The sequence below is a fragment of the Sapajus apella genome, unplaced genomic scaffold (genome assembly GCF_009761245.1).
Source record: "Sapajus apella isolate SASKATOON/1434 unplaced genomic scaffold, GSC_monkey_1.0 scaffold89, whole genome shotgun sequence".
Classification (NCBI taxonomy): Eukaryota; Metazoa; Chordata; class Mammalia; order Primates; family Cebidae; genus Sapajus; species Sapajus apella.
The window spans coordinates 8,868,073-8,880,348 of NW_022437029.1; the positions used below are offsets into that span (position 1 = coordinate 8,868,073).

Consider the following 12,276-nt stretch of genomic DNA (forward strand, 5'->3'; position numbering starts at 1 on the left):
GCTGGAGTGCAATGGCGCGATCTCGGCTCACCGCAACCTCCGCCTCCTGGGTTCAGGCAATTCTCCTGCCTCAGCCTCCTGAGTAGCTGGGATTACAGGCACGCACCACCATGCCCAGCTAATTTTTTGCATTTTTAGTAGAGATGGGGTTTCACTATGTTGACCAGGATGGTCTCGATCTCTTGACCTCGTGATCCACCCGCCTCGGCCTCCCAAAGTGCTGGGATTACAGGCTTGAGCCACCGCGCCCGTTCTTATGTTTTAAAAAAGTTTGACTTTGCAAAGCTCAAGATGAACAGGCAGAATACCAGAAGGAAATGTTGGCAGTGGCTCCCTTCGGTGATAGAATTGTTGCTCTTTACACAGCTCAAATACGTGTGTTCTTTTGCTTAGAACCAGGATAAAGCTTCCCCCTTCATCCTTATCTATCACCATTCCCCGGTTACTCCCTGGGCTCCTGGTTACTCAAACTGACCCCCTCATTTCCAGGGGGCCATCACCTCGCTCACTTCTAGGGTTGGTCCTGCTGCTTCCTCTGCCTGGAGCACTTTTCCCCGACTAAGGCTTCCCTCTTGGCCATCTGGTTTACCCACACTGCCCCTCTAGCATTTGTCCCACTCTGTTGTAAATGTCCCTGGTTGTTTACAAGACAAAATGATGTGCATGTCTAAAGAGATTCAATTTCTTTGATTTCAGTCAGTTTACAAGAATATATTCCCTTTATATTAGTAAACAGTCAGAAACTCAACTTTATGCAAACCCGCAAAAGACAGGTTATCGTATTACTGTCTTGGTGATATTAAATGCATTTTCCATGTATGTTACTCTCAGAGGCATTTGAGCCAGAGCACTCCATCTTGAATAGGAGCTGGGTAAAATAAGGCTGAAGACCTGCTGGGCTGCATTCCCAGACGGTCAGACATTCTAAATCACAAGATGAGATAGGAGGTCGGCACAAGATACAGGTCATAAAGACCTCGATGATAAAACAGGTTGCAGTAAAGAAGCCGGCCAAACCCCACCAAAACCAAGATGGTGATGAGAATGACCTCCCGTCGTCCTCACAGCTACACTCCCCCCAGTGCCATGAAATTTACAAATGCCGTGGCAATGTCAGGAAGTGACCCTAAGTGGTCTAAAAGGGGGAGGCACCAATAATCCACCCATTGTTTAGCATGTCATCAAGAAATAACCATAAAAATGGGCACCCAGCAGCCCTTGGGGCTGCTCTATGGAGTGACAATCCTTTTATTCCTTTACTTTCTTAATAAACGTGCTTTCGCTTTATTCTATGGACTTGCCCTGAATTCCTTCTTGTGCGAGATCCAAGAGCCCTCTCTTGGGGTCTGGATCCTGACCCCTTTCCGGTAACATTAGTATTCTTGTCATTTTCATAGTGTATTTTTTATTGTAGTAAAATATACATAACATTAAGTTTAGGGGCATTCTAACAATTTTTAAGTGTAAAGTTCTGTGGCAGAAATACATTTACATTATTGTGCAATCATCACCACTATCCATCACCAGAACTTTTTCCATCATCCCAGAAACTCTGTCCCCATTAAACACTAACTCCCCCTTTCTCCCTCCCTAGCCTCTGGCCCCCACCATTCTACTTTCCATCTCTGCGAAGCTGACTATTCTAGGTATCTTATAGAAGTGGAATCACACAGTATGTGTCCTTTTGTGGCTTATTTCACTTGGCATTATATCCTCAAGATTCATCTATACTGCAGTGTGTATCAGAATTTTCTTCCTTTTTCACAGTGAATAATATTCCATTTCATGGATTTTAAATAGCATATTTAGTTACCAAAAGTGTATGTGCATAGACTATTTGCATGTATTTTATATAAAATTAGAATTGTTATTTTATATATTCATATCAACATAAAAAATATAAGCCTATATCAGCCCATCTAAAATTCATCTGTTTATTGCCCTAATCCCCTCCATTGGGTCCAAACAGACCAACAAGCAAAGCTCCTGGCCTAAGGTGTGCTCTTGAAAACGGGTCCAAAATCAGCACAAGGTCTTTGCCACGATCTGCTGCTTTTTTTTCATCATTTTATCCGCAGAACTTTGCACAATGCCTGGCACACTGCAGTCTCCCAGCATATACTTGTGGAATGAATGAGTAGTTGAATACATGAATGGATAAATGGAAAAGGGGAAAACTGCCCCCTTTACATGAAATACAGTTCTAGGTAAGTCCCTCAGTCCCTGAGCTGCCTCCCTCTATGGCCAAGTCATTGCTAATTCTGCAGTTGCATGAACATGATCATAAACTTGGAGTAAGTCATTGCTGCTGAGGCTCTGCCCCAGGAGGGAACAAGGCCACTTGCCAGCTTAACAGCCCCAGATAGTTCCCAGACAGAAAGATCCTTCCATCTTCCTCACCAACTGGATGGATATGATGGTCAATTTCATGTGTCAATGTGACTGGGCCACAGGATATCCAGATTAAACCTTCCTCCTGGGTGCTTCTGTGAGGGTGTTTCCAGATGTGATTAGCTTCAGAGTTGGTGGCCTCAGGAGAGAAGATCTACCCTCCCCTATGTGTGGACATCATCCAACCCATTGAGGGCCTGAATAGAACAGAAGGTGGAGAAAGAAGGAATTTGCCCCCCCCCTTTTTTTTTTTAACTTGCCTCAGTGCTTGAGCTGGCATAGCTCCTCTCACTTTCTACTGCCTTTAGACTGGGAGTTAGACCATCAGCTCCCTGGCTGTCAGGCTTTCAGGCTTGGACTGAATTATGTCACTGGTTTTCCTGGGTCTCCAGAAGCTGATGGCAGATCATAAAAACTTCTCAGCCTCCAGAATGGCCTGAGCCAATTTCTCATGATAAAGCAATCTCTCAATCACACGCTCTCTCTCTCTCTCTCTCTCTTTCTCTCTCTCTCTCTCTGTCTCCCCCCACCCCTACACACACACACACGCTCTGCTATTGGTTCTCTTTCTCTGGAGAACCCTGACTGATGCAATGTGCATTCTGGCACGGCCATGGCGGTGGGAAAGAGCTGACCTTTCCTGTCAGTTGCTGCTTAAGAAGCAGCTTGTTTCCTAGTGTTTGTATAAACACAAGATATCTGAAAATTACACCAGTAGGTGCAAATCGAGCACAGATAGGAAACTGGCACTGCCGCTGCATGTTTCCAATGTTCAGTTGCATGAAATTACAGTTATGGGAGCAAGATAATGATGGGTTTACAGGAGGCTCTCAAGTTTGATGTGCTGGGACAGCCAACCTTCCCTCTATAATTGCACAACCTTTGCTGTGGTCTAATCGCCCAAGACACAGGCCTGCAATGCAGGTGTGGAAATGTGTTAGGAAATCTACAGCATCAAGTTGCCACAGCAGTGGGAGAAGGAGCCGGACTCAAGGAAACAGGCTGGTTCTGATTTGCTGAAGCACTGCACCCTGAAAGGTACCCAGGGAGAAGTGAATACCAGCCCTTCCCATCCCAAGCCCAGACACAAACACGCACGCTGTCTATACTGCCTGCAAAGTCACTTCTTGCCCTCCCAGGAAAGTGAGGATAAATGTCCCCTTCCTGTCCTGTGATCAGCTTCAGCGGCTCTCTGCACTTCCAGATGTCATGCGGTGGTGACCCTCTCAAAAACAGGAATTGGAACCCTACTAGCTGGAGTAACCATCCAAGAAGGGGCGTGACTAGGGATCTGGGCACACGGCACACCTCCTTCCTTTCCTGAAAGATGTTGTAGAGGTTTATATAAAGGCGGGGTTGGGAAAAAAATGGAAAATATGCAAAGCTTTGTTAGAAGATCTGCTAATGAAATACACAGGACAAGTGACCACTCTGTCATCTGCTCTGACCTACAGGGCAGCTGCCCTGGCTCTGGCCATGTTTTCCCGTATGTTAGTCTGGACCTTGTTCTGAATCAGCTTTACACAGACCTTTGCAGATGAATGAGTGTCACGTCATGAATGGGGAAACCTTTCCTTGTTGGTAAAGACCTTGTGCTGATTTTGAACCCATTTTCAAGGGCCCACCTTAGACCATTCATGAATTCTGCTTGTTGGTCTGTTTAGACCCAATGGAAGGGTTTAGGACAAATAAGCTGATGACTTTTAGATGGGCTGATTTGGGTTATATTTTTCTGTGCTGATATGAATATACAAAATAGCAATTCTAATTTTATATAAAATAAATGCAAATAATCTATGCACATACACTCTTGGTAACTATACTATTTTAAAATCATGAAATGGAACATTATTCAATGTGAAAAAGGAAGAAAATTCATGTACAGGCGCAGTGGCTTATACCTGTAATCCTGGCACTTTGGGAGGCTGAGGTGGGCAGATCACTTGAGGTCAGGAGTTTGATACCAGCCTGGCCAACGTGGTGAAACGCTGTCTCTACTACAAATACAAAAAATTAGCAGGGCATGATGACGTGCGCCTGTAATCCCAGCTACTCAGAGGCTTAGGCAGGAAGATCCCTTGTATGCAGGAGGCAGAGGTCACAGTGAGCTGAGATCGCACCACTGCACTCCAGCCTGGGGGTGACAGAGTGAGATTTCATCTCCAAAAAAAAGGAAGAGAATTCTGACAGATGCTACAATATGGATAAACCTTGAGGACATAATGCCAAGTGAAATAAGCCAGTCACAAAAGGACACATACTGTGTGATTCCGCTTCTATGAGATACCTAGAATAGTCAAGTTCAGAGACAGAAAGTAGAATGGGGGTGCTAGGGGCTGGGGAGGGAGAAACGGGGAGTTAGTGTTTAACAGGGACAGAGTTTCTGTTTGGGATGATGAGAAAATGTTCTGGAAATGGATGATGATGATGATTGCACAACAATGTAATTGTATTTCTGCCACAGAACTATACACTTAAAAATTGTTAGAATGATAAACTTAATGTTATATTCTACCACGATAAGAAAATACAATATGAAAATGGCAAAAATATTTACATACATAAAAAATGCAGTTAAATATAGCCAGGTCAGTAATATAACCTGTCTTTTGTAGGGAGGGCATAAAATTGAGTTTCTGACTATGTTTACGCATATAAAGGGAATACATTCTTGTAAATCGACTGAACTCAAAGAAATTGAAACTCTTTAGAAGCGTACATCATTTTGTCTTGTAAACAACTGGGAAATGTTCTCTTGTACTCTAAATCTTAAGAAAGTAAAAGTTTAGGATTTCAGTTGTATTTGTTTATGAGTTTCAGTCAATAGTTGTCTGTAAGTCAGCAATGTATTGAAAAATAGTTTGGAAATAAATGGTGGGGTTTTACCACAATGCACTGGCTGCAGAGGCGGGAGTGAGGGAGGGTGAGCTGACTGGCCACCCCAGTTCTATCATAAATGTGTGTGGGCGACCAGAAAGAGGCAAGGGCTGGTGAGTCAGCTCAAAGCACATCATGTCATCTTAGCTCACATTCCTATTGAGGTCAGGTTGGGGATTGGCCTCGCCAGCTTAGTGGCACACACATGAAATCTGAAAGAGAAAAACTGATATTTCAAGTGAGATAAATGGAAAATGTTCTCTAGAGAAAGAGGAACACTTTTGTCTTTCTTGCCTTTTCTCAGAGAAAAGGCAAGGGGAGGCCGTGCACGGTGGCTCACACCTGTAATCCTAGCACTTTGGGAGGCCAAGGTAGGAGGGTCACTTGAGGTCAGGAGTTTGTGACCAGCCTGGCCAACATAGGGAAACCCTGTCTCTACTAAAAATGGAAAAATTAGCTGGGCATGGTGGCATGCACCTGTAGTCCTAGCTACTTGGGAGGCTGAGTCAGGAGAATCGCTTGAACTTGGGAGGCAGAGGTTACTGTGACCTGAGATCATGCTACTGCACTCCAGACTGGGCAACAGAGCAAGATTCCATCTCAAAAAAGAAAGAAAGGAAGGAAGAAAAGGGAAGAGGATTCTTTGTCAAGATTGGCAGAGGCTGGAGGAAAAGGGGCAACTGAAAACCACTTGAAAAGGGTATGTGTAGACCAACTCCTCTCCTGACTCCAGTCGGAACCGGGAATTGAGGGGAGGAGTGGGCCAGAGTCATTTTCCCAATCAAGGAATCATGCAATGAGATTCTGGCATGCTTAGACACACCTATGGAGGAACACCCATGGGATGCTTGCATGAGCCCTGTGCTGGGTGCTTTAAAGGGCCACCTGAGATCCTGGGTCCTAGAGGGCATCATTTGGTAACGAAGGCTGAGACCATACTGCTACTGCCCTGACTTCCCTCTCTTGGAACAGAGCTGCCAACTCCACCTCCCACTTACGGACAATGCCACTGATATGGTTCAGTTGCATGTTGCCTTTCAAAGCTCATATTGAAATGTAACCTCCAGTTTTGGAGGGGGCGGGCTAGTGGGAGTTACTGGAACCTGGGGGTGAATCCCTCATGAATTACCTCTCCATGGTAATGAGTGAGTTCTCGCTGTTAGTTCACGTGAGAGTTGGCTGTTTAAAGGAGGCTGGCACCTCCTCCTCGCTCTCTCACTCCTGCTCTTGCCACGTGATGTACCTTCTCCCCCCGGCCTCCCACCAAGGCTGGACACTTCCTGAGGCCTCCCCAGAAGCAGATGCCAGCACCATGCTTCCTGTATGGCCTGCAGAACGTGAGCCAAACAAACCCCTTCTTTACAAGCAATCCAGTCTCAAATATTTCTTTAGAGCAATGCAAAAATGGACTGACACAGGCACGGAGGGCTGGGTGACCTGACTTGCCAAGGACCACAGCCAGATGTGTCAGCCCCAAAAGGCCCACACTCCTGACACCTGACATTTGACTTCTCAAGTCATGCTTGGCCTGTTGAGTTGCATGTATTGCTTGCCAAGCCCTTCTTGCCACGTGCCACGTAATCTCATTTAACTAATTTATGACTCTGGACTGCAGGCTGAATGATAGCTATGTGTTTCCCTGTCCCAGTTGCAAGCCAAGGAAAAGTGGGCTTCATTAATTAAAGTGCTTATCTCCCAAGAACTGTTAACAAGCCTTGGACGCTGCTCCAGCCAGTTGGCTTTTCTGAGAAGGTGAAAGGGCCTCTAGTCCATATGGTCTAGATTCTTGAACATTTTCATTTCAAACGCTAAGGTTGACAGATCTGCTAAGAGCAAATGGGGTGTTAGTTAATATCTAATTACTCTAACACAAGTCACAGCCCATTTAACTGAGTCAGACACCAGTCTCTGCCTTCACTGACAGACACATTTAGGACATCAATGTACACACTCTCCCCCAGCCACTTAGCCTAATCTGCCATTGTAACTTTCTTGTGATGCAGTTACTGTGAATCTACAAGTCCTCCTTTCCAGTTGGGTTTATATGTCTGAAGTCCCCCTCTTTCTTATTCTCTAATATGCTAATGGGCCTTCAGATAACAACGAGGTAAAAATGAGAAAAGAATATGTACCTGCTGCTTTATGATTTTCTAAAAACAGCAATGCGATGGTTGGAATCTAAAAGCCAATATGAGTCCACGCTGGGCTGTATTCTGGTTGTCTGTTCACGGGTTGGTGAAGCCCAAGGTGGGAGAATCTGCAGGCAGGAACCACAGCTCTGGCTTGGCACCTCCTCCAACTCCAAGAAAACAACCTCGACACACCACCTCAGCTTCTTCAATTTGAAATACGTGTGAGTCCATGACACCTCACCTCTATTCATACATATTTGAGATTTACCCCAAGCCAGTGATGTGGAATAGGATCAGAATACTCAGGAGGACTGGGTGTGGTAGCTCACACCTGTAATCCCAGCACTTTGAGAGGCCGAGGCAGGTGGATCACCTGAGGTCAAGAGTTCAAAACCAGCCTGGCCAACATGGTGAAACTGTCTTTACTAAAAATATTTTTTAAAAAATTAGGTGGGTGTGGTGGGCAGAGCACCTGTAGTCCCAGCTACTTGGGAGGCTGAGGCAGGAGAATAACTTGAACCCAGGAGGTGGAGGTTGCAGTGAGCTGAGATCACACCACTGCACTCCAGTACAGGCGACAAGAGCAAACTTCCATCTCATAAAAAACAAAGCAAAACAAACCAAAAAACCCTCAAGGGATTATCGTGTGTGTGAACATCCTCCTTTCTTCAGGGCTGGAACAGCACCTGGAATTAAAGAACATGAGAAAGGGTTCTGAAATTCACCAGGACGGCTGAAAGACCCGCCATCAACAACAGCGTAGGGGATGAAGTAAAATTAAAAGGTCTGATTTTGTAAGAGTTATGTATTTGAATATGCTCAGAGTTAGAAATCCAAGAGTAGCAGGCCTATTTAAGAGCATCTGGCTAAAAGGTGAAGTAGGTAAGAAGTAATCAGAAATTTCCTTGATTGAATTCCTCAGTGCATAATTAATCTGAAGGCAACCAATCTCAGGGAGCACCCTAAAATATACATTGGGTAAATTCAGAAGCAGATAGGTTAAAATTTGGTAAAACAGTAGCAGAATTTAAGGGGTGGGCAATTCAAGTCCTCCACAGGTGCTGGGAAAAGCAAGAAGGTACAGATTCTAGAACTCATTAGGCTAGGTATGGCGTGAGTGGAAAGCATCACTCCATCAAGGTTATTTTTATTTTAAAAAATTACAGAAAGAACAAAGAACTAAAAGAATTTTAATAAAATGAGCAAGTTTACATTTGTACATTTTGTGTATTTGGGACCCAATCGGGGGCAAAGGATAAAGTCGCATGGACAAAGGTTTCTGTGGGAGGGCAAGCAAAAAAGCAAGGGCTGCCCCAGTTGCGTCATGGGCATCCATTCAGAGCTGGAACCCTGCAGCCACCTGCCTGCACTCCGGAGGTGAGAGGCACACGTAAGCACGCTTCAGTGGGAGCTTCGCAGCTGAACTCAGCCCAGTGCACCGCGGCACGCGTGACACTCCTACAATAATATTTGATAGGCAACAGCAGATAAACAGTTCCAAAAACCAAACGGTATTGCCCATAGAATATGAATGTAAACTGAATTCAGTTCATGCTGTTTTAACGAGAATGGTTACACGGAACCTAATGAGGGGGAAAAGGTCTGATGGGTCTAATTGCTCTATTCCATGGCACAGTTACAAATCAGTGGGCCTGTAAGAAAGAACCATACATTTCTCTCAAAATTACGAACTGAGAAAAGGACCTTGGAGTGACAGAAAGGTTAAAGTACAGTTTTAGCATATTAGACAATTCTTCATACTGTCATAGAACGCTGCTTGTGGTTAAGGATTTGGTAGAGATGGAAAACTGCTCAACTTTAATTCCCACAATTCTAAAGAACAATGAACATTTCAGACTATTGATCAATCTTCACTGAAAAAATAAAAAAGACTAGTGTTGACCGGGTGCGGTGGCTCACGCCTGTAATCCCAGCACTTTGGGAGGCTGAGGCAGGTGGATCATGAGGTCAGGAGATGGAGACTATCCTGGGCAACATGGTAAAACCCCGTGTGTACTAAGAATACAAAAATTAGCTGGGTGTGGTGACATGCGCCTGTAGTCCCAGTTTCTTGGGAGGCTGAGGCAGGAGAATCGCTTGAACCCAGGAGGCAGAGGTTGCAGTGAGCCGAGACTGCACCATAGCATTCCAGCCTGGCGACAGAACAAGGCTCCATCTCAAAAAAAAAAAAAAAAAGACTAGTGTCCCCATGTTAGGAATGAGCAACTGCAAAGCTTTTTCAAGATTTTACCCATTTTGTGGACAGAGAAATAGAGCTTTTAATAGTGCAATGTTGCATATACGGGTAACTTGTTCTTTGAGAAATATAAACTCAAACTCACAAGTTGTCATGATAACATATGCAGTAATACAACCATTCTACAACAGAATCACCCACACGTAAAACACATGACCAGGCTTTGAGCTCACACCAATTCACACAGCATACAGTTGTGCTACCAGGAGAATTTCTTCATTTATTCTTTAGTTAATTGAAACACAGTTAGGAAAAAATGGTGCCAATTCCCCCCAAACACCACATGGATGTTTTTGCTTCTTGGCCCACTTAGAATCCCAAAAGGACAAAGAAAATACATGGACCAATATTAGTACAGGAAACATGTTTTAAAGAACAGAGATGAGCTCTTCATCCCACTTCAGTAAAGCTTGGGCTGATGAAGACAGGGTGTATTCAGGGTCCTCTCTTGTCATACGTACAAGCTGACGCTTGTTTCCCAAGCATTATCGTAGTGGGTAGACTGCCTTTATTGTTAGTCCCTAATAGAATAAAATCAGTCATCACAATGAAGAAATTCTGAAGAGGGCAGTGAAGTGACAACGTCAGATCGTCATCAATGCTATACAGAAACACAAAAGGAATCCCCGGCCTGTGATGAATGAGAGGCCTTTGCTGTGTGTTCAGGACACCTCAGAGCAGGCACATAAAGTGCTGGGAGGTAACACAGCCTGTCTGGACGTCCTCGGGAGGGTGTGCCATGCAGGAGGCGATGCCCCCATCCAGCACACACACAGGCACTTCCACCTGCTGCCGGTCCTGCTAAAAGTGTGAGGCTAAAACCGGCCTCTCCAGAAAAGAATGCTCAGTATGTGCTGACCACACTTCCCTTTTAATTTCCCCAGTATTCAACAGGAGGTACATTTTAACAAGAAAATATCCCTAACAAATAGGACAGATGACTCCCTCAACAAGAGAGCAACTATGAACATGATACAAATTTAAATAAAAATGTTAAGTTCAACATGTTCATTATGGAGTTTCAAATCAGCAGTTGCTGTGACAGGAAAGGGGCACACAGCTGGGCCCTTGCCTGCCATGGCTGTCCTGTGCCCACCGTGGCTGTCCCGTGTCTGCGGCTTCTTCAAGGTGGGGAGGGCAGCTTCTCTCTTGGAGCTTTCTCAGTTTCTCAACAGATCTTCACTTGCTAGGCAGCCAGAAGCATGAGTTCACCCAAGAGTGAGTGCTTGGGTACACAAGGCAGAATCTTTTGGGAGCTGAGAGCTGGAGAGGAAGTAAGAAGGAACAAAGGTACTTCTCCAGGGTCAGCCGTTTCTTAGGGCAAAGGCAGAGCCCATGAGGTAACCCTGGGAAACGGGCTCACGAGTGAGCGGCATGGATGGAGAACGCGTCTCTGCAGTGAGGGCAAGGCCGCCCCCCATGAGGCTCTGCGCACTAGCCACTCACCCAGGCAAGAGAGGGCTTCCTCTCCAGCCATGCCAAAGCCACGTTTCCAGTGCAAACATGAGTCTAAAGGTCGGAGTGTGGGGGTGGTGGGGGAATCCCCCACCTGGGTCTGACTGCACGAGGAAGACTCCCTTTTTTTTCAACGTACACCTTTGTCTTGGATTACTAAGTGCCTGGAGAGGTGAACTCTTGCATGTCTCTATTTTTGGGATTTTTAAAGGTTTTCCATGAACATTCATAGAGCCTGGTCAGCAGTGAGGAGTCCTTGTTGTGTGTGGACGGAAGGCTCCCTGGTACCCAGATGTCTCCCTTCGTCCTGGCTGACATAGAGCATGATGGTCGTCTGCTCTTCACGTCCAGCAGGCTCAGAAAGAACTTGGAGTTCCCCTCATGCCCTCAGGACAAGCTTTTCAAGTCCGAGTGCCAGGGCTGGATGAGCTGGGGTTCGTGTGTCTGCTGGCAGCACAGTGGGTGTGCACAAGACCACCATTTGGGTATCTAACAAACACTGGCTCACAAAAGGGATTTTGGCATATCTGACAAAGCTTTTTGTCTGAGAGCCGAATTGAGCTTCCTTTCAACTTCATCTGCAAAAAGAAACCAAGACTAAGAATGCTGTCATGTGTTAAGTATACTTAAAGTGGCTATGTTCTAGTTTTGCAGAGTTGACATGCGTTACTCCATGGGTTATTATTTTGAGACTTTCTTAAGTATCAACTTCTTGAAACAAAATACTAAAGGTGTAAATAACTTAGTAAATCCTTAGTAACTGGAGAAGTAAAAAAGCTACACAAATGCTTTTCTTATTTCACAAAAGTAATTGCTGCTTGTCTGGCTGAGGCATTTCTACCCAAGATCCTCTCTCCAACATTCTCTGGGCTCTGACCATTTCAAGCATGGCCTATTAGAAAGGCATGAATGTTAATGCTGAATGGGACCATACAATAGTTGAATTCCAGGGTTCTCTCATTTGCAAATAAGAAAAGTAAAGCACAAACAAATAAGGGATGTAGTCAAAGTTATGTAGCTAATGAATGGCATATTCCTGGCTGGTCCTGGGAGACATCCTTTTGTTTCCTTAGGTGTAACTGGTGAAACTGAGTCTTAATGCCATGGGTTCCTGTCTGATAACTAGGACTTGAGTTCTGAAAGTTATGAAGCTTTTCTACACAA

General features: G+C 45.0%; 1 protein-coding gene across 2 annotated transcripts in view; it reads right to left on the reverse strand.

Annotated features, from left to right (window-relative positions):
• Window positions 1-8,507: 8,507 nt before the first annotated feature.
• TGFBRAP1 (transforming growth factor beta receptor associated protein 1) overlaps window positions 8,508-12,276 on the reverse strand; it is a 63,327-nt gene continuing 59,558 nt past the window's right edge. The window contains exon 12 of one of the 2 annotated variants that reach the window (XM_032255583.1): window positions 8,508-11,690. In XM_032255583.1, coding sequence (XP_032111474.1) covers window positions 11,514-11,690 — 177 coding nt within the window. In that variant the 3' untranslated portion in view covers window positions 8,508-11,513. The remainder of the gene's footprint in view (window positions 11,691-12,276) is intronic. The other variant, XM_032255584.1, reaches the window with a different exon arrangement.